Source organism: Clinocottus analis, unplaced genomic scaffold (assembly GCF_023055335.1).
Source record: "Clinocottus analis isolate CAN_PGR_092001 unplaced genomic scaffold, fCliAna1.0.p SCAF_15, whole genome shotgun sequence".
Classification (NCBI taxonomy): Eukaryota; Metazoa; Chordata; class Actinopteri; order Perciformes; family Cottidae; genus Clinocottus; species Clinocottus analis.
In genome coordinates, this window is record NW_027175876.1 from 15,579,580 (window position 1) to 15,602,034 (window position 22,455).

At 42.6% G+C, this 22,455-nt stretch overlaps 2 protein-coding genes and 1 non-coding gene across 5 annotated transcripts in view; 1 reads left to right on the forward strand and 2 right to left on the reverse strand.

Annotated features, from left to right (window-relative positions):
• LOC137785435 (cholesterol 24-hydroxylase-like) overlaps positions 1 to 3,410 on the reverse strand; it is a 6,027-nt gene extending 2,617 nt beyond the window's left edge. Inside the window, exons 1-9 of one of the 2 annotated variants that reach the window (XM_068576668.1) lie at positions 3,334 to 3,408; positions 3,198 to 3,257; positions 3,008 to 3,085; positions 1,627 to 1,708; positions 1,345 to 1,418; positions 1,002 to 1,088; positions 726 to 864; positions 445 to 555; positions 192 to 354 (exon numbers count right to left, since the gene is read on the reverse strand). In XM_068576668.1, the coding sequence (XP_068432769.1) occupies positions 192 to 354; positions 445 to 555; positions 726 to 864; positions 1,002 to 1,088; positions 1,345 to 1,418; positions 1,627 to 1,708; positions 3,008 to 3,085; positions 3,198 to 3,235 (772 nt within the window). In that variant the 5' untranslated portion in view covers positions 3,236 to 3,257; positions 3,334 to 3,408. Of the gene's footprint in view, positions 1 to 191; positions 355 to 444; positions 556 to 725; positions 865 to 1,001; positions 1,089 to 1,344; positions 1,419 to 1,626; positions 1,709 to 3,007; positions 3,086 to 3,197 lie in introns of both variants that reach the window. The other variant, XM_068576667.1, reaches the window with a different exon arrangement.
• Positions 3,411 to 3,511: 101 nt separating this feature from the next.
• Positions 3,512 to 3,584, forward strand: trnat-ugu (transfer RNA threonine (anticodon UGU)). The gene has a single exon. It is a non-coding gene; the product is annotated as a tRNA-Thr (tRNA).
• A 7,447-nt stretch (positions 3,585 to 11,031) lies between these two features.
• Positions 11,032 to 21,616, reverse strand: ism2b (isthmin 2b). Of its 2 annotated transcripts, none has more exons than XM_068576883.1 (6): positions 21,249 to 21,616; positions 17,197 to 17,448; positions 16,063 to 16,408; positions 14,137 to 14,274; positions 13,947 to 14,015; positions 11,032 to 13,628 (listed from the first exon to the last, which is right to left on the reverse strand). In XM_068576883.1, exons 1-6 carry the CDS (start codon positions 21,357 to 21,359, stop codon positions 13,111 to 13,113), a joined length of 1,434 nt encoding a protein of 477 aa, XP_068432984.1. In that variant the 5' UTR covers positions 21,360 to 21,616; the 3' UTR covers positions 11,032 to 13,110. The 2 variants fall into 2 exon arrangements, with proteins under 2 accessions (XP_068432984.1, XP_068432985.1); XM_068576884.1 differs by lacking the exon at positions 21,249 to 21,616 and adding an exon at positions 18,117 to 18,236.
• Between the last annotated feature and the right edge of the window lie 839 nt (positions 21,617 to 22,455).

Sequence of the window (22,455 nt, forward strand, 5' to 3'; positions counted from 1 at the left end):
ATAGATAGATAGATAGATAGATAGATAGATAGATAGATAGATAGATAGATAGATAGATAGATAAATAGATAGATAGAATATATCTCCTGTGAACTAGTGTTTGCACAAGTACAAGTCATAACTCTGGAATGTTGAACTTTTGCTTTGAGAAATATTTTAGGTCAATCAATCTGAACTTTAGGGACCATAACCTTTGCCAGCTGTTTTGATGATCTGTGTAAGGATGTCATTGGGTACGTCATCGCCGTTTTTCATGGCAGTTTTCCTTTCCTGAATCCACTGAGCTCCAGTTGTGCGCAGCAGGAGGCAAGCTTCCCTCACCTCTTTGATGAATGCTCTGTTCCTTGGGTTATACTGGAGATGCCAGATTGGAGGATCCAACACAGTTAATCATATTGTCACCACACTAACTGCATACCTTACCAACTTGCTGTGAAGTCCTACCTTAAAAAACTGGTCTCTGACAGTGCAGAGCATACCTTTCAGGCATGTCTGGACGGCTTGAGGGAAAAGTGACCTTTCCTTCAGCAGGTCTAAATCCACACCAAAAGCAACCTGAGGGTTATGAGCAAAACAAGATTGATTAGATGATTTGTTTTGTTTTACAATGGAAGCTGGTGATATTGAGCTACATACTGACACCTGACACACACAATGTTGCTGGCCACGCTTGGCTGTTTGGTGGCTTTTGTTGCTTAGAGTGTAAACATAGGATAATACAACACCTTAGCAATGACATCAAGGGTAAAAAAGTTGACAAGGTGAAGAATGCTGGCTTCTCTCTGGTTATCAGCAACATCCGAAAGTTTAGTCATCAGTTTCTCTGCCCTCTCATTGAAAGTCCCGATTAGACCTCGTAAATACCTGAAAATAAGGATAGTTTTAGACAGTGGACTGTTGAGCTGCGCAGAAATTCTGCAAGAATCTAAAAAGATTACAAACGCTGGATATCAAATAAACGTTGAGCCGATACGCTATTGTGACTATTTGCGAAGACTCACAAGCTACTGAACGCAGGGTCCATGATCCGGCGCTGTTTATACCACAGTTCATGGTCCTGCGCTGTAACCAGGCCATTACCAAGGAACCTTGAAAAGAGATAAGGAACACAATACTTTCAACTTAGTAAGAAAAGACTATAAAGGATTTCACATATCAAAACAGTGAAGTGAACCAAAAAAAAAGTCATTTCCATTTTAAAGAAGTGGACTGACAAAACTCATGTACCTCCAACCTGTTGTCAGTTCAGAAATTCAACATTTTGACAGTATCACAAATATACACTCATTATTATTATCATTGCTTTATTGATCCTAGGCCAATGTTCTGTGTCTGATGAACTACCTTTGACCAAACAGGTTGAAGATTTGTTTGTAGAAGAATCCATCTTTAGGATACTTTGGGGACATCAGGATCTCCTGAAACAAAGTCACCAAAGGAGGGATCCTTAAAAGACATGTTTAACTGCAAACATTATCAGGATGTGTTCTTATCCTTATATTAGCAAATAGATTCAATGGTTTCTAGCAGGACCATCTGTGTATCTGTGCACTTTTATACTGCTTATTGTACAAGACCTCTGCAACTCATGGTTACACTCATACTACTGAAAGGTGCGGTGTTTACCTTTGTTCCCTCTGGACAGGTCACAAGGATGAGTACGTAATGCAGTACATTTTGCCTGCAAACAGGCCCATAGGTCTCCGCCCTGTGAATTACATATTATTTATTGGTAGTTTGTGGACCTAGGAGAAGCTAAAACAAAAATCTGAACTTGCATGTTTTCCATTTTCACTGACAGAAATCATTCCCATGTGTTCTGAATGTGCAGTTTTTGAGCAAAACATTTGAGATACCAAGTAAAAACATTAGATTGCACATGATATGAAATGCAATGCTCTTAGAAGCCACAGTTAAAATATCATAAAATAATCAACTTTGACCTGCCATAAAACCATTTCCTTCATAAGTTAGCTGAAACCTTCAAGGGATTTCCAGTCCAAGATTCAAATGGTTTCACTCTACAGCTTTTGTGAAACGTAAAGTCCCTTCAAATTACATTATCACTTACTATTACTTAAATGTTACAAGGGTAAAGCAAGGCTTTAGAATAGAAAAACTGTAAGTTACAAGACTGTTGGAAGACCAAGCTTCACAGGGCACAAACAAAACAGGGAAAAGTTAAAGGCTGATTTATACTCGGGTTTTACGCAGAGACGCAAGCACGCAAGACACGCATGGCCGACCATGCGTGGTCAAATCGGATATTTTGCGTGCTTGCGTGCGTCACCCCAAATTTCTGACTATCCGTCAAAGCGACGCGAGCCGTACGCATCCCGGAAGGCTGTGATTGGTCCGATAACCGCATCCTCTCTGAGTCTCATTTCCGGTTTCATAGCATAATACCATCCATCCATCCATCCATCCATTATCTTTACCGCTTATCCTCATTAGGGTCGCGGGGCGCTGGAGCCGATCCCAGCTGTCAAAGGGCGAAGGCAGGGTACACCCTGGACAGGTCGCCAGTTCATCACAGGGCATAGCATAACACCGCTGTTTTTAAAAGGAAGAACACGAACAATGGATCTTGTTGAAGAACGTTTGGCTGAAGAGGTCCACAAATATGAGCATTTATATAACCAGTCTGACGGAGTATAAGGACACACAGATTGAGGTGAATTCCTGGAGGGACATATCTGTGAACATCGGTGTGCATGTCGACTACGGTCGTTGCGCCACCTGCTGGTCTGGCGTATGGAAAACGCAGGGGAACTAAATCAAAACGAGTCCGTCAATCCGACTGCGCGGCCAGCCGTAGTAGGAGTTGCGGAAGTATAATTCAGCCTTTATACTCCCCTGATTAAAGGCGACAAGCTGCGTGTTGCAACATATAATCACGGAAATAATGACAATTTAGACACACAGAGGAACAGCACACATATCGGAATAGTTTTCACACAGAAATTATGCCGTTATATCACTTGTGTTTATCGAATATGTACGTTACCATTCCAGGAATGTGTCGTGTATAATGTTGCCACTTCTCGTTACCCTCAGATACGTTGCTGAATGTCCGAAGAAAAAACTGGGGAGAAAAAAAACGTAGTTTAGAAAAAAAAAAGTTTAAACTCATGTTCGCTCGGTTACAAGAAAACAAGTAATTTAGCTATCGTTTCATAATGCCCCACTTCACTCACCTGTCTCTTGGTGGCCCAGGTATATGGTCATATTTCATATGAATATGCTTAACATACAAGCTGTAACCAAGAAACGCTATGAAAATCAGAAACAGCAGAAACAAAGCAGTCCAGCTCAAAATCACAAGGAAAATACCCATTTTGGATAGCCAAGTCTCGTTCGTTCGTGTGCTCGTCTAAAGGTCAGTCTCTGACGTGGATAATTAAACACGGTCGACTGGTTCCGGTAAATAGTGTACGGCATACGTCATGAACTCTGCTTAGATGTGGTTAGTTATTTAAAACAATATGTTTACCCAGCATGCAGCATAACGGGCTCCATAGCTCAGTGGTTAGAGCACTGGTCTTGTAAACCAGGGGTCGCGAGTTCGATCCTCGCTGGGGCCTAAAGGGATCAATGTTTTTCAGTGTTTGGACCGCAAGCCCCAATACCGGCTAAATAATGTTTTTATCTTCTTAACGGCCAAATAGCTTTACGCGTACTGTAACAGCAGTTACAGGTTTGATAATTGACTCTTTAGCTAGATAACATTAGCTTAGATCTGAATCTGCTCTAGCCTGTTCGGAAAGTCCCAACAAATCTGCAAAGTATGCGGGGTAAAAATGACATACAAATGACATAATTAAATTATAAAACTGTTCATACTAACAATTGCCGCTAGGCAAAAAGTTAGATCTGTGATTCAGAGGAGAGGAAGTTAGCGGAGGGATCTACGTGAGAAAACTATATTTATTTTCAGGACATTTTTTTTTTACCTTTTACCTTGAACAATCTCCTAATTGAGTACAGTAAAAAAAAAAAAAAGGTTGTAGGCAGATCTCCTGAAAACATATGCATCAGTAATCGTTTAGAATTATTAAGAAAAATATCGTTAGAGCTACTCAAATATTCAAAAATTTGATTTTTAATGAACAGTAAAAATGTTTGATTTTCAGCATGTGCAGAAATTGAACTGAATTTGTACATTCAAATAGATAATTTCTGTATAAATTAAGGTATTGTACAAAATAAAAACTCTAAACTGAATTTGTACATTCAAATAGCTAGAGTTTTTGTTTTGTACAATACCTTAATTTGTACAGTTAAGATCCTTTGTATCTTTTTGTATGGATGTGGTCAGAAATGTCCTGAACACAGATTTTATGATGCAGGTAACATGTTTTATAAATAGTATGAAGAGTAGAGTAGAGTTGTGAATACAACCCACTTAACCTTCAATTCCATGCATTTAATTCGCCCCAAAAACATAAACAACAAATTTCCCTCAGAGGGCTAATTTTATTTCCATTATGAAATGCGTATATGCTTTGTTGACGCATTGTCTTACGTCAATCTTTCCGCTAACTTCGCTAAGTCCTAAGATAACATAGTAAGGTACACAATGTATAAACAACAAACCCATAAATCCAAGGCAAAGTCCCCCAAAAAACTGTGCTATCTGTTTACGTAATAAAGCAGAAATAGGCTTCTATGTAATGTTCAATTTCAGTTGACTAGGTAAACATACCGCTGAGTTAAGTTCTGAGTTTTCCCAACTTTAAAACTCTGAACCACATTTTACTGCCTCCCACCTCAGAGTTCATCTATCACCAATCAGTTTCAGCACGAAAGGACAGGGGAACTCCTCCATGATTGAAAATAGTCCCAATGTTTCCAAGCGTAGCATACGAATACGTAGATAGATGCACTTCACACATCAGATTCACCTTCGCTGGCGAAGCGGGAAATTCTCCCTTGATACAATTACACTCATCTCCTGAAGCACTGAAATAACAGTAATTTTTTGAGTCACACAGAGTCTCACATAGGATTAATGAAGAGACGCAGACAGAAGTGACAGGATAAGTGATGCAGATGGACATTGTGAATCAAATGACCACTTATGTTTGCTTGTGTAAAGTTCTTGCTTCATCATTAAACACATTCTGCAGTGCTAAAAGGGGCTGAAACACTCTGACTAAGTAAGCATTAAAGAACAACATCACATTTAGAGTTGTGTATTTTTTTTTCAAAACAGCATAAACGGATTGCATCTGATGCATGCACTGACGCACTAGCCTGTACAGACTACTATTTGGAGGGGGAAATACATGGATCAATAATATTTATGATATTTATTATCAGGTAAACCCCAAAAAGCTCCACATGTCATCTTCTCAAACTCATACACTCATCTCTTAACAGCCTTTAGTCTGACTAAAGTTATGAACAGAATACTAATCTGAGCGTCATATACTATACTGCTACGATTAGATTATGTTTACATAGTCGTTATCAGCTTTTCAAAGTCACAGAATTACCAACATATGCACTTTTCAGTCCACTGTTTTCAAGACGAGGTGCTGAAAGTAAAACATGTCACATATTGGTGATGGTGTCTCTATTTAACCTGCAGATCAACTGATCACAACCTTACGCAAACACAATTATTACTTTGTATAATGTATTACCAATTACATTAATTAGTAAATGGCAATTTTGATAATCCATTAATTGTTCATACTTTTTCTTTAGCAAAATATGACAAATTCACTGGTACCAACTAACGTGCCTTCTGTAATGATCATCAGAATTTAGCTTGTGGATTGCAACTCGAACAGAACATTTATAAATGAGCTGTGGGAAATGAAATATTTTACTATCTTACATTTTCCTAAACAAACAATGAATCAATTGATTAATAATTGTGAAAATGATCTACAGATCAATTGCTCATGACAATAACTTTACAGCCTTACAACACATGTGATTCTAGAATTAAAATGTCAAATAACAGATCGCAAACAAAGCTTTGAGATCTCACACAAGTGTGTTGTAATTTCAGATATACAGTGTGGCTGAAGGTACCTTAAGTTATGTACACTGAGACCAGCAGGCGGTGCTCTATGTCAGTCTCTTGAATGTTCACTATTCTCTTCTCTTTCCACAAGGAAACCATAGCGATTAGGATGCTTACTGGTCTGGAACCAGAATTCTGTTCATTTTGCTTTCTGTCATTCCGGCAGGACAATATCTCACATTCTTATCTCAGGTATCCAATAAACCTCATATGACCTTAAGGTCCATCCACTTCTACCACTATTGCTGCTTCATACCTGTACATATTGTTCATAATAACCTCCAAGCTTGTCTGCATTCTTATCTTAAAATGAATGAGCAATCATATTTTTTGGTCCAGGCTCTGTGTAAACGCTGGAGGCGAGGGGCCGTTTGATGTTGTTAAGGCTGACTGGCTGCCGCCTCAGTACTACTAGATCTGCAAGCCCTCTCATGGCCAAAGATATTGTGTTGGCTGCTTTTTTGATTATATTATCATCAGAGGGCGGGGTGGGGATGTGAGCGGGCGGGAAGGGGGGGGGGGATAAGACTCCCACTGGACATGAGTAAACAAACAAAAGTTTGTAGAGTCTGGTTGAACCAAAGAATGCCAGTCATCCAGACTCTCTGGACCCTCTGAGGATATTGATGTCCAGTGTTATTAGGCTGAATATTGTTCTGAGCATGAAGAAAATAAGGAGGAAAGAACAGGTTGACAGTAAAAAAAACATACACGTTGTCCTTTTACATGGAACCGTCCCTGCAAGTGAAATGGACTGGGAAGTGGACTGTACTTGTTAAGTGATTTTCTAGTCTCAAAGCGATTTAACTCTACTTATCATCATTCACTCATTCATACACTGATGAGAGAAGCTACCATGCAAGGTGCTCCCTGCCCATCAGGACTCTAACATTCATACAACGTTCACACACCGTAACAGCCTACAGGAGCAATCTGTTTTTTGTGAGACAAAAATGAACTCAGTCATAGTTTTGTACATTTCTAGCCCTGCTGGGCTCTACGATGGTGTTGATGGTGCTGATGGTGCTGATGGTGCTGATGTTCCACCACTTTGCTCCAGGCGGAAATATTCCCTCACCTATCAGGGGGATTGTCACTGAATTTTGTACAGTCTTTCATGCTCCACAGAGGATAAATCCTTCTGACTTTGGTGAACCCATCATCAAGACAACCTTGAAATTTGTCCAGTGCTTTAGCTGATGATAAAATACTAATGGCGTTTCCATCAGCTTCAGCGTGTGTAGATGGGAAACACAGTAAAACATCATACCTGCTGTTAGTCTTGTTATGTATTCACATAGTAACCACCTGTAGCGCCTAGCTAGAAGAGATGTGGCACAAAAGAGAAATACACACTTGTGTTTTTTTGCAAACTGCTCCACAACTCTTGGATTTCTGCCTCTCATGAGTGGAGGCTTCATTTTGAGATTAGTCTTGTTGATCATCTCAGAACAAGGCCTTCCTCTGTGTCAGGCTGGTCGAGGAATGGGATCAGTTGAACCCCAGATAATCCATAAGATCCTAAAATCCACTGGCATTCTCACAAGTCATGTCGGCAGAGCAGCTAAAGCATGTGTGTGGGTTCGTTTGTTACCATCAATGCAATATGTGTGTTTCCATGACGGCTGTTTTTCGTGGCTTCGCTGAACCCTTGTTTGTGTGTGAGTACATGTTTGTTAGCGTGGGCCAGGGGTACCCTCAGCACAAGTGATCTGAGGGGGAGGCCAAGCAGCCTAACGGGAGCAGAGTTGGACTTGAAGGGCCACGCTGTTTGCTGGTCAACCAGCCACAGTCCACCCAGAGGAAATCTCACGTTACTGCCAGCCGACAAAAGTAAACAGATTTGTAACCACCGAGTGCTGGCACGGGGCCTGGGCCACCAGAGGCACGACTCAAGGCATGAATCACATCACACACACACACACACACACACACACACACACACACACACACACACACACACACACACACACACACACACACACACACACACACACATTCACTCACGGCGAACATTCAGAATTTAAGATGATAATCAAACCTTTTCACATTTTGTATGTGAAACAATACACGCTAAATTGAAATACAATGGTCGGCTTAAACTTCTGTACAACCGCAGTGACATGATACAAATAAACATGTCCTCCATATACTGTGAAGTGTATTCAGCCGGTTTTTCAAAAGCAGCCGCTCAGGAACTTTTGCTGCATTCAATATTTCAGATAACATCTTTTCGCCACAGAGTTTTGAAACCTCCTCTCTCTTTCATGTTATTTTTCCTCGTTCTTCTGTATTCTCTCTCTCTCTCTCTGCTTTCTCCTCTGTCTACACATCTGAGATTATTTATCTGTTTTCTGCAGAAGAAATGTGGTCCACATGTGTCTGGCTTCCCTCCACTCTGCACTCATCTGTAGTCAACTGGAGTCACTGAAGGACCAGAGTATACCTACCAAGCTCCTTAGTGTTAATTCCACAGTAGATACTTTACCACATGGATGTATAGATGGATTTCTAAGTAACTCCTTGATTATGTAAATAACATGACTTCATCCTCTGCTAACTGTGTCCCTCTTTTAATCTAATGTTCTATTGTAAATGCATAACCAGGCTTTTCCCCCATTGCATCTCTTGGGCCAATGAGAGACATCATGACCTACAGGAATTAGAGTATCTAAATGGAGTATTGGGCTTGCTTAAACCTATGGATTTGCATTACCCTGACGTTTGAACTTTTAATCTCAATGTTATTTAATCTTCTGGAAAGAGTATAGCCTCGGACAACATGATGGGAGAAAAAGATCAACCTAGATACCATAGTAGAGATGGATGACAGAGATGGAGGTTGTCGGTTCAGGCATGCAGAGGCTTAAGAGGTTTCCTTTATGTATTAGCAGGACTTTTTTTCTAGTTTTGTGGAACCTTCTGTATGATTTTGATATCCAGCTGGTCTTTTCTGGAACCTCGATTAACAGGAATTTCTTGCCAACACTGCGATCCAACATTCTCTTGCTTGGACTCTCAAACGTTGAGTCACAACAACCACAACTCAAAGTCATATTTATGAAAAAAGTGTCACTCAAAACGGAAGAATTCCCACAAAAAATCTGAAGCATGCAGGGTTTAAAAAAGGTTGGTGATAAGACGTGAACTCACTTTATAAAGAAAACCTGTGTTGGATTGAGAACACAAGCAATAAAGTCGGAGTAAACGAGGAATGCTGTTGGTTCAAATAGCGACTGCATGATTCTTAATTTAATCCTGTCCTGATACACATTACTCCTCATCATGGCAGATGCTAACAGACAAAGCCACAGATTATATTCACGGATCATTAAAGAATTTAGTATTCCAGCTTCCACCAGCTCAGTTATGTGGACAGAACGCTCACCACTGAATACAGGAACCTGATGGTCTGACTTTCACTGCTAATGCACTTTACAAGGCAATGGACATTTGAAGGAGTTTGACATCTTGTGGAATACTTATGTCTGAATCAGCAAAGATGAGTTTTATGTTAAAATAGTTTGACATTTTGGGAAATATGCTTATTTGATATGAGTCTTGCTGAGCTGAAAGACTGGAAACAGTGGAAAACAGCTAGAATGTTGAAGTTAGGTTAGTTTATGTCCGCACAGCCTTATAGAGTCCGGTTGAACCAAACCTGGAGCCAGTGTCTCCAGATCTGGTTTGATTCGGTTTTCTGTCCAAATGGGCTGCTCTTGATTACATTGGGCTCCAAACAATATAATATAACAATATCATGTAACATGTGTTGTGTGCACTCGCTCTGTATTCAATTGTTGTTTGGGATAGCTGAGGAGCAACTTACCTTGAAGTCATCAATTACAATTGACAATGGCACTATTGTGGGTTGAGATGTGGGTTGTTTTATATTGCACATGGAATGATTTTATGGATTTCTGGTAAAGGTTATGACTTTGGGCTAGGGTTTTCTTATTTGGGCTGGTTTTTATTTGTGATTGGGCTGGAAGCTGGTAGTCTGATCTGGAGCGTTTACCCCCTTCACGCGATTCGTTTCGGTTGGTGGCAACACCGGAGTGCACCAACAAACCGCTCTCAGGTCTCGGACTGCCGTCGAGCGAACTCTAGAGCGGTACATTTCTGGTGTGAGCACCAACGAACCAACCACAGGAAGCCATGTGTCATTTCATGTATTTAAAAAAAATGACAATTAGCGAGATGCGACCCTCCTCAGAAAGGAGACGAGTTCGGAAGGAGAGCAGCTCCGTAGACTCCAGAGGGAAGTGACGGACAGACTGAGTAATTCCACTCTTTGGCTCATTTTCTGTAACCAATGAAGCATGAAAGCATGGTCGATTTAGCAAGCCAGCTAGCTAACTAACCAACTGCTATACCATTTGACTTCCTTGCAGTGGTTCATTTCAGGAACCAGAGGAGCTGGAAGGCAGGATTTAGTAACGTTATGGTGAAAGGCTAGCTGTCTTTATGCTAAGCTTACCGTTTGCTTGCTGTAGCTTCATATTTACCCTACACTCATGAGAGTGGTATCAATCTTTACGTCTGGCTCTCAGCAAGAGAGCAAATAAGCATACTTCTCAAAATGTCTAGACTATTCCTTAACGTAAATCTATTCTTTGCTAATATCCTGATATGGAGGATTCAAACATTTGTGGTAGACCTACTGGAAATAGAAGCCTTAATGCTCTGCCACACTTCTTTTCTGGCAGAAAAGTACCCGCCAATGGTCTCAATACTTAGCCTGTTGCTGCAAAGAAGGAAGTGACATGTCTCTGCAACTTTAGAGGAATGCTTGCTGCACTGTACCTGTCTTGTTGGAGAGGAAAGTTACGGAAAATGTTGCTATGTCAGTCAATAAAAGAGTAAAACTACTCAGTTGAGTTTTGAGGAATGTTGCTCTCCAGTCCTGCTATGCTTGGCTCCACTACACAGTATCGAAAAAGTACGGAAAAAGAAACAGATGATGAATGCAAGGTCTTTATATATTTCTTCAGCATAATTGCAACAACACATTCATAAAGCACTGCAGTACAAAGTAGAACAAAAAAGACACTTGATGTTGCTGTATGAAGTGATATGTGGCAAGTGGTTTCCCTTTTGATAATGGGTGCCTTCATTTCTCCGTCAGATTAGTGCACCATGTTGAGTATAGAGACATTTCAAAGCTTTAGCAAACTTAAAAAAAGAGAACAGACAAATAAATACTGTACAACACCATGTAATACTAGATTCAGAAATCACAACAAGATCATGCTTTCCTCAACAGAACACTTGATATATGCACTTTCATAAAACAATGCTGCATTTCTGGCGCACTTCCCTTCACAATAACACTATCAACAAATGGCCAACATGAGTAGTGATTTTGATATATCTTTATTCTATATATCTTAAATAAAGTGCCTTCCTTTAAAATGATCGGTGATTCCAAATTGTAAATGCGTGTTGGCATATACACATGTGGAGGCAGAATTCCTGAAACAAAGGTTTGGAGTGAACATCCATGGTATGAGACTGGATAGAAAGTGCAGTTCCTGGAATTTGGAGGTATTTAAAGTATGTAAATGTCACTGCCACTGTGTGATGTGCCGACTGTTAACATGGCTACTGCTACAGTGCTAAACACTATTCTAGTTATGGTTCAACATCTTTCCAATCCTGCACTATATCTTATGAGGTATTTGCTAATAGTGACTACTTCCAGGTTGCCTTAACCTGCACTATGTGAGCCACGGTCAGGGCTCCAACTCATGACCTCTCTGGGTAGGCCTGTCCTTTCTATCCAATCAGATTATGTTCATCAACCCAAAGCCAACAGTTAAAGTACCAATGGCATCTTCCTACCCACGCACAATGCATCAACTCTTCAGTTATAAGGGTTCCAACTGCTTTCTGAAACTGCACAAACAGCATTACCTGTTCATCAATTACAATCAGGATAAGACATCCGATACGCTTCTACTAGCCTTCATCCCAATACACTTTGTACTAGTTCCAATAGTGCTTGGATGTCGAGGTAAATTAACAAATGAGTTTATTGTGGTCAGTTAGTCCCCCTGAGAACATTGTAGAGATCTATGAACACAATCCACTCACTGTAGAAAAGACGTTTTCATACATTTGCACCATAGAGATTTGAGAGTTGGATTTACACGATCACCCATTGTCTGATTTTTAACTCTTTGGCACCCAGATCATATATCTTCCTGTTTGTCAAAATGTGAGAAAACATGTGAAATCAATCTGTGTGACAAAACATTTTCAATCAAATGTGCTGTTCGAGTACCATTAATGCTAAAAGAATATTCTCATAATTCTCAGCAGACAGCACAACGTTTCAAATCCTTTTAGCTTACCTCTCTGGTTGAAATCCTAAATTCTTCTAACATTACTAATTTTAGTGTCCCAAACGAATGACTGAAATGTACATTACTGCCAATGCATGTACCATCTTTTGGGTTTCCCAATGTCTGGTCGTATTGGTCCTCTTAATGCCTTTGTAAAAACCTGAAGGAGTTTATATTGTAGCAGCATAGTTGGGATATTCTTCTGTTGGACTCTTCCCATGCACGTGTTTGCTTCATCAAATACCCAGCACACAAGTATACATTTACTAATGCAAAACCGACAAGACGCTGGATCCGGATGTTTACCATGTGTTGCTATTGTCAATCACAGGAGCTCCAGGACATCATCAAAAAGCCAGTATGTAGACATCATGCTCACACGCACCCAGGAGAGGGTAAATATAAAGAGAGACCATATTATACCAGATGTGAAACAGGTTGGCAAGCGATGGGAGAACACTGCTTTTTTTTCCATTCTCGTAATTCAGTTCCGTTGAGCCTGATATCAGGACACTGCTAAACCCTAACTTGAGACAGCCACACTTTACCATCATACCTAAACAACCACAAATGTGCATGTCCTCTGCGTCAGTGCTCGGTGAATGCATGATGCACAGCATGGTTCAGATGTAACATTTCATGACTTTTAAAAAAGACAGTCTTCTCTCAAATTAGGATCGGGCCCTGTGACTCTCTGAGTGAAGTGGTAGTTTTGGCTGTGGTCCCTCAGTACTCCCGGGCCTCTTCCAGTTCATTCATGAACACGTCTTCGTAGGGGTTTTCTGGGCAGCTCAATCCGTTATTTGGTGGCCGCACGGCATGGAAGCGACTCCAGTCTCCCTTGCAGAGAATCCAAGGCAGCACATCAACTTTAAAGTGCAGCTCAGGTGAGACCTCAGTGCTGATCAGGTTTGGCATTCCTGCGCCTTTCCCGCGTGTGATCAGCCGACCATGATCGCCATAACAACAGTGCTGCGCCGCGGGAGTAGACAAGTCGCTGGAGAGCGCCGAGCGGATGCAGCTTCGCGCCGATGGCTTGTAGATGTCCAGGCGCTCCTTGGGGCCGCTGGCGTCACGCCAGCGGAACGGTCGGCCATGATTGTCATCGTAGACACTGACCACAGTGTACGCCACTTTAGAGGGGTAGATGCAGGGGCAGCTGGGCAGCTCAGACAACACCTGGTGGAGGTACTTCTGGAGGAACTCACTCTTACAGTTGAGCCACTTCTCACAGCTGTCCACATCTATTGGAAAGAGGACAACAATAATACATGAGATTCTCTGTTACAGTTGTTCACAAAGATCCTATGTCTGGCATCCATAAACATCTATGTTACAGTATTGAGAAAGCCAGTGCTACTTTCCTGTGTGACAGCATATCAGTGGCATGTTACATAATGAGGTAAATATAGCAACAGTATATAATCGGACTGGCTTTGATTGTAAAATGATGCACTGTACAGTATAAACAGCTTGCAGTTAATGGATTAAATGAGTTTAAAGATGTGATCCGTTAATCGAATGAAAGATGTTATGGAGCACTTCCTATTAGTAGAACTCACCTGTACCAAATGGCTCGGTGCCATTTTCCATCTCAAAGGGGAAAGGCTCTACCACAGTGTTGTCATCACCTACAAAGAAAAAAAAAGGATACACCAGTTGTAGATTAAAACAACAGCTGGGAAGGTATAATCTAAATACTCTGGTTTTGTTTTATTATTGTTCTCTCTTATAAAGGAAATATAATCTCACCAGGACAAGGCTCCAGGTCACATCTCGAGGCTTCTGTCAGCGTGCAGGAGTAGCCGCAGGATTTTGTCCTCTTCTTCTCTCCGTTTCCACATGTCACTGAACAGGGAGACCAGGGAGTCCACTCGTCGGTGTCCTTCTCTGTGGAGAGAAAACAACATGCAGAGACAGTCAGTGCCACAAACTCAACCTTAGCCTTGTGCTACATTGCAAAACCTACTGTGTGCTGCTATGAAAACTCAGATTCTGTTAAGCACAAACGTTTAAATATTGATAGATATGAAAGCATGAATTCAATTTTCAGTTACAGGAGCTCTACACTCTGCTTCCTGGCACAGATTATAATTCATAGATGCACTGTATTTAATAAACTAACAAACAATTACATTTTTACATTAGGAATAAAGGGTGAAAAAAAAACACAAACAGAAAAACAACTGACAGTTTTGTGTTAAAGAGACCTTTGTATGGACTTCAACAGTCTTATCCAGGACTGGACTTTCTCATTCCATATACATGACAATGACCAACCTTTCCCATGCAAACCCATATTCTTTTTAAGAAGCCCTCAGTCAAATTAGAGAGAGAGGCTGTGCTGTGGCTGTCCGCCTCCGCACCAAGTTTCCTTGTGGTGTTAATAACACTGAAAACAAGTCATTCTAGATTAAAGGCGAGGTGGGTGCAGAAATACCAGCTTGGGTGTAGCGAGCACCCAATTTGACTTTGAGGGAGCTGCCAACTCACCATGTGGCCACACGGGAAGGAGGTCTCAGGAGAGTCTTAATTACAGAAGAAGTAAAGGCAGACATCCTTGAGTTATGTTCACGGAGTCTTTAGATGTGACCACTTAATAAGCATTGTTGCCCTTTGCTGGCTCCACTACATGCACAACAGTTAAAATCTATATATTGGTATGATGGAGAACGGAAAGCTTAAAGAGTAAAACTAGCCAAAACGAGCCACCTGCTACCACAGATTACGACACATCGGTAGAAGTTTGAAAACAAATAGACCAATCATGCACAGATTTGTATTTTTTTGTGACAGATCTGTGAAGAATGAAAGCTTCAGGCTGTGGTGAGCCATGACTGCGCTCTGATTGGCTCACAAACTACTTGCGTGACTTTCCCTTTTCATTCACTGTGTACTCCTTTCTCACTAATTATTTACTATCTTTACCAATAAATACGTGGTCTGTGCAGGCGGAGACACAACATGTTTTCCAACCAGAGGAAGGCAGAATTAAGAGAGAGAAAAAAAAAAAAGAGCTGTAAAAGTTCTGCGGAGCCCTGAAAGCCCCCCGAAATTCTTGATCTGGCTCTAAAGGCTGAGCCGCAGAAGACAGCGAGGGCCGCCAGAGTCTGGGGTGAGGGGAGGGGGCATGGGGTCCCGGGGAAGGATGAAAAGGGCCGGCCGAATGGCCCCTGTTATTCTGTGTTCCAAATCTGCCCTCTAATTGTCCACAGGCAGAGGACTGTTTTGTCCCAGGGAACAGTCGCGGCCTCACGCTGCCATTAGTGAACGCATCGGACCCATCTTCAAAAAGGCAGGCCTCTGCGACCTGCACGATCAGTGTCGACTTCAAAGCAGGCATTACCCACAATGCCCTGATGGTCGAATGCTCATGCTGCCTCGCATGCTGGCATTGTTTAGTTCTCTGATTGTGAAGACGGTTATCATGCCGCCCTGCTGAGCAACTCTCCGTCTCTCCTTCCAGATATTTCCATTATCTTTAGCTCTTTTTTCATATGATAAATTCAGTAATTGTATTTCCATATTTTCCCTTTTTTGCATTCCCTTTCTTTGGTAAAACTCACAGGATACTTCTGGGTCGTTTTCTAAAAGCCATAATCATTGTGATGAAGTCATATCTAAAAGAGCCGTGCGGCTGTACTCGCAGACAGCCAGTGTACCACTTGGCAAACTTACCGTAGTAGCTCTGCATTGGATCCCAGCCTTCGTTCCAACGTGTATCCCAGTCTTCGCCCACTCCGCTGGGTAAGGGTTCTTCGCTGCCGTCCAGGGAGTAATCCTCTTCCTCCTCCTCCTCCTCCTCTTCTTCCTCGCCAGTTTCCCCCAGGCCTGACCGGCTGTTGCTGTCCTCGCTGGAGTCGCTGTCGGTGTAACTCCAGAAAAGAGGCCAGAACAGCTTCTTGCCTCCGATCCAATCCACTGTGGAAGAGGGTGAGGAGGAAGAAGCAGGTAGCCACTCTTTTTCCTTGGCAAGGTCCATCTCCACCTCCATCTGAGGGTCGTCTACCACCTCAATGGTTACCTGTGCAGAAATAGAGAGGGACTCTGTCAGTCTGAAAGTATGCGCGTCACGAATCTGATCTTGGATAGGATCAATAATTGCTTGACAACTCTCTTCTACTAGTCTAAACTATTAAACCAAGACGAGACATCTTAACGCAACTGTCGAACTTAGAAATGACTTATGAACCGGGAGGAGAAGACAATGACACAACACTCCATTGCACTGTCCAGTATAGCGGCATTGACTCAGATTTATTCCTAATGTGTCATAAGTGCCTCCAATACTTTACAAGCTCTTCTCAAAAACATTCAAATCGGCTGAGGACTTTTTTAGCAAGTGAACCCGCTGATCTAAGTCAGCCAGCCAGACGTGAGCATGAGTATTCAGCCAACCAAGCGATCCTCTCAGGGAGAGAATATGAGCATTTATTCTGGAGGACTACCTCTCATTAGCTCAAGATGACTCATCCTGGATGATGAGTTCTTCTAACGGCCCACTTCAGCTGATGTGAAGAACAGGCAACAGGGATACGACAGGGGAAATCTTTTTGTTCAAATCAATTTCAAAAGTTATAAAAGATGTAGGAGGATTGGCAATGATTTTGTTTGTCTGAATGTATCTTTTAGTCAGAGTTTGCTACATGAAAAGTGATCAGACACATCCTGATCACGCGGACCAGAGTTGGAGAGGATAACAGAAAATCATTTTGAGCGTTTTGGGTCAATTTAGAAGATGATGAGGACTTAATGGCTCACCCTTGTGATCACAGAGCCCGTTTAATATACGCAGCAGTCTGAGAAACTCACCTGTATGTTGGGGTTCTGTGAGCTTATGTCAGCATTGGCCAGGTCTGGAAAGTTCTTGAGGTCCAGGATGAAGGGTTTGGTCTCCTCCTCAGGCTCAGGCTGTGGAAGAACACCAACGGAGCGGTGCTGGGGGTGCGACCACCTCCTCTGCTGGCCGTGGGGCTCAGTTGGGAGACTCTGGACTTGGTTCTGCTGCTCCAAAGCCTCAGGCCCATATTGGACCCCACCGCTGTGAATCAGGTGGCCATGAGCCTGAAAGAACAAGTAGAGACAAGATTTTTATAAAAAAAGTGTAGAATACAATAACATAGTGGAATAATTGAAAAGACTAAATGGATGCACAGAAACTGTACTGTGTGCAGACAGAGTTAATGATGAAAAAATGCATCTAGAATTCATGGTGAAAAAACAATTAGCGCTCTGTCTCTAGGAAGAAACCTTTAAACCGTCTACCACGTTATAGCGTGGTCAGCAATTCCACAGAGCCCCTGAGGCATCCAACTAACCAGCCAAGTGACCAGCAGCCTTCGTTCACTTCATTCTTTTCTTTTTTTTCCCACAACAGTCATGGCATCCAGGCTGTGGACAAAGAGGGGCCTGTGCCAGAGGGATCCTCTTTTAGCTTTAATGAGAGGGCCTGGGAGGCGTGGGACCCCTGGGCTGGTGCGAGCGCGTCTGAACCTGCTGTGCTACTGCCGCCACTGTGGCCGCCACTTCATCGGACCTTCCAGGTTTTCCAGTTCCTGAGCCCAGCAGGAAGAAATGTTGATCTCTGAGATTTATGGTGATTAATGGGGACATTATAAACGGTGGGGAATGCGGTATACTGTGAATATAGTCGCTAAAAAAAAATAGATTTTTCTTTCTCCAATGTGCATGAGTGTGTTTCATGGCTCATAGGATGCATATCTTCTCCATACCTGACACTGGTAAAACACTAAACACATGCCTCTAATGGTCAGTCGGTCACTCATGTCCATATCCTGGAAGGCAAAATTGGCTCAAACATATGATTGGACTGGACCTTGAGTTTTGACATGTTGCTGTCGAAGGCCTAAAGGAGGAGAAGAATTGTCTGAATCAATGACCAAATGGTGGATTATTTAAAGTTACGGCCTCTGGAACAGGGCGTACTTTTCACTGTTGGCCTGTGATTGTCCCATAAAGAAGTTATGTGGTCGGTCAAATTCCAGCATGTGAACACATAATGCCCGTTTAGAGAAGAAGCCTGTCAAGCATGATAAATGATGGATGAAGAGAAGTTGGCCTCCTCCCCAAATATCTGCAAACTGGTGATGACAAGTAGCATGTTCAGCCTTTGTCTCTTATTGTATCCCCTGGATATTTTTCAGTACTGGATATAATGTTGGAAGATCCTCTTGTCGATTAAGAAAAATAATCACCAACTATTGTGATAATCAATTAGTCCATTTTACAAGCAAACATGACAACGAAAATCTAGATGAAGCTACCAATTGTGGAAATGTGTCGTTTCTCTGATCAACATCATTGTAAAATGAGTACCTTTGAGTGTTGTTCAGACAAAACATTTAAAGAAGTCATCTTGGTCTCTGGGAACCTGAATGAACATGTTATATTATTACCTGACATTTTATGCAGTAGATTAAATGATTCACAAAAGAATCTGCCGGTTAATGAATAGTTAAAGGAATGTTGCATTGAGGTAATTCTTTGGAGAGTTTGTATTTCTCTAAATAATTATCTTCCTTTAAAAACCAACTCTTTGTGCATTGCCCATCTATAAAACACATATTTCTCCTTCTAAGAATGCAAACAATAAAAACCCCATGCTGCACTCATGTTACACTTAATGTCTGGTGCCTCATAAACCTTATTGAAGAAATCCTCCTGCGTGATGCTCTTTCTAACGCGTTACTGGCCTGTTATGAGCAGCATGAGTGCATCACAGTCAAATCTGACCAGCAGTGACTGTTTTCACATTATACACACACACACACACACACACACACACACACACACACACACACACACACACACACACACACACACACACACACACACACACACACACTCCTACACCTCCACACTCACAAACACAGAGGGTCCAGAGTCACGAGAGAGGCCACATACTTTCACACCCTCCTCATCGCCTCTTGTTACACATCTGGATCCTGTATTCTTTCGCCTTGTATATCACTCTCCTCCTCTTCCTCCTCCTCCCCCTCGTTCTCTCTGATCCTGCTCTCCTCTCTTCTGATCAAAGGCCTGATGGCTGATGGCATGCAGTGAGTTTAACAGTGAGACTCTCTGGATGCAGTGGGGGACCTTGGTCTGGTCTGGAGGGCTTTTCTCTGAGACAAACATGAAATCCAGCCTTTTTGGCAGTGCATCTTGTCCTCTTACCAAACTTAAAAAGACTGGATCCACTCTGAGCGGCTGTCACAGCTACCGCTGATGGTGACACACAGTCAGGTCAGGGAGAGGAGGTCTGGAGACCGGATGGGGGCTGCAGGGGATGAGTTGAGGAGCAGGGCTGGAATCCGGTAGGGTTGGGGGGGAGGGAGGGTGGCAGGCTGGGAAGGCAGGCGGTGTGGCAGCCCTGATTTATTTGCCCACAGATATCAAAGGCCTCGGCACTTGGCCGCTTCCAAACCATTACACAAGAACAATAAACTATGGACGCTCTTTGATCGCCATCTTTAGAAAATGGAACCGGGACAACAGATGCATGCCTGGTGGAATCAGGGTTCGGTTGTGGAGGTCGGGGTGGAAAGTGGGGGGACAAAACAGGGTTAGGGTTAGGGCAAACAGGTCCAGATATTTAGAAAAGAGGCCACTTCAACACAAACTCCTCCTCCTTGCTGAGGGATGGGGGTAAAACCCAAAACAGGAAATTCCACATTAACACACAAAAAAAGAGCCAATGTAAACAATCAGATGAATGACACTTGACCCGAGCACCAGCGAGAGAGACGACGAGGGCTCGCCTTATTCTGGTTACATAAGCCTCTCGTTACTGGGCACCCGCTTTACTGAGCCTCACCTCCTACCCCCGCTAATCTCTACTCTCCATCCACCGCGTGCAGCAGGTCACAGGCAAGGGCACGGAGTCACCAACTGCAGCCTTTTGGGGAATGAAATGAACGGTCACACAGCCACACGGCCACAGTGAGAGTCTTTCGTCTTCTCACTAATCGTTTCCTTCTCCTCCTCCCGGGTTTCTGCTTTGACATCAATCAGACAGATGATGAGAGAGTCCCAATAGGGAATCTATGGGAGGCCACACAAGAAGCAGTGTTCTAAAAAGGCAAACACTGAACTCTGACCCAAACACACACTAAAAAGGCTTTGATATCCAAATATGTCCATGCGCAACATAAACATTCCCAGAGACACACCTCACTTTGCCCAGCATGCCCAGTGCTGGCAGACCATACTGTGCTGGTGAGGAGTGTGTCCTTCCAGATCAGGTTATATTGAACAACACATCTTCTCTATGACATTCAATATTTTATAAAAAATAAAAAAATAAAAAGGATCAGGAAATAAACATAGAATGTGTTGGACTACTAACTCAGAATAGTCTTCAAAATTCCTTAAGGCACCGATTCTTGAGTACCCACAATGTATTAATGGCATATTTAAATTAGTATGGCAATTATTTATTTTCAAACGCATTGCGATTTTCTCCTAAAAGCTAGATGATTTGAACAATGAAATGAAAAGTACTCAATAATATTGTCAATGATATTCAAACAAAATCTGTCAACATTAATGAAGGTCTGATATTAAGCAATAAAGCGGACCACAACTTGAGTATTGCCATTTTACAAGTTAGCAAAGTTACTCGACCAAGCTAACTTAAGCTAAGTATTGAAGAGTGGGGGGAAAAAAATGCCACTCTTCAATACTTAGCTTAAGTTAGCTTGGTCGAGTAACTTTGCTAAGTATTGAAGAGTGGGGGAAAAAAGCTTTTTTTTTTAAATGTATTTTAAGACTTTTTGAAACTTGTTGCTGCAACTTTATAAAGTTGAAAAGAAAACCAACCATCAATATGTGAGGAAACGTACCTTGTGGGCGACCTTCTTGTGCCGGGTGGGAAACCCCGTCCCCGAGCTCACGAGGAGCATCGACACCAGCAGGAGCAGCGCGGGGAATCTGCTCGCGACCTCTTGACTCATGTTCTCTGCTCCAAAGCTTCCTATGAAGATGTGTGAAGTTCGGAGGAGGCTTCTCTCCAACTCTTCTCCCTGAAGCAAGCGCGCTGGGGGAGCAACACGCGACGGCGGCGTCCTGCTGTTCGTCCGGCTGTCACAACGTAGGACTCCGGACAGAGGAACTTTGAGGCGTCGTCGGACTTGAAAGTGTCGCACTTTTATGAAGATGCGCAGCAGCGGCAAGAGGAAGCCCGCGCGCTGTCCATGTCTGCTGCCCGCGCCTCCGCAGCTACTGTCAGTCCGTATGGCGGCTCGAGCTCCTCGCTTCTCTTCCCCATAAAAACACAGTTGGAAGAGCTTTAAGTACCAGAAAGACGTGAAATGCCCCACGCAGAATCCCTCCGTCCGCACCGACGCTCGCTTATTCAACTACTCAAATGGTGAGTCATCCCGTCGTGGGTGGCTGTTTTCTTCCAATACATTGACATCTGGAGTTCGTAGTATGCTGTACGTTGTTGCTATCAGTCTGATGCGTTAATCCATTATCCATCTGAAGTTCATCCACGAGTTCGAGAGGATGTGTGTGTGTGCGCGTGTGCACCGCCCAGCCAACCGGTGTCAGTAAACTCGCCTTTTACGCACGCATTCAGAAGGTTGATGCTGAAGGAGGTGGGGGTGGGAAGCTTCTTATTGCTCACAGCTGTGTGTGTGAGTGTGCGTTTGTGCGCCCTGAGGGTCTTGATAAGGGAAACGGTTCAGTTCACACAGAACCTTCTGGAGGCTAGCAGCAGGACACGAAGTGGACATGGACTCTCTCATCTGAATTGCACATTTTAAAGTGAAAAACTCAACCGCTGCCGTGAGAAACGTTTTCATTTGTTCCTACAACTTGATCTTTTTTTAGGCTTGTTTTGCCTTCTTCTAAACTCTGGAAACAAGTCATTATCTCATCCCACTGGCATAGAATTTCATTAAAATACCATTGAAGACGGGAGTAAATGACTGGCTCCTGTGGAATGCTGGGTAGCAGCAGGACCAGTGACTGAGTCAAAAGGCTTTCAAACATGTTTGTCATGAGCTTTTAAGTTGTGACTGGTCTGTGTGTGCCTTCTGTAAAATA

What these genes read in the sequence shown, in the direction of transcription:
- ism2b (XM_068576883.1), bottom strand. Translation starts at nt 21,359, where the DNA reads ATGAGTCAAGAGGTCGCGAGCAGATTCCCCGCGCTGCTCCTGCTGGTG. An exon ending in TCCAATGCAGAGCTACTACG is followed by an intron (nt 14,275 to 16,062) that starts GTAAGTTTGCCA and finishes TTCTCTCCACAG; the next exon opens with AGAAGGACACCGACGAGTGG. An exon ending in TGACCTGGAGCCTTGTCCTG is followed by an intron (nt 14,016 to 14,136) that starts GTGAGATTATAT and finishes TTTTCTTTGTAG; the next exon opens with GTGATGACAACACTGTGGTA.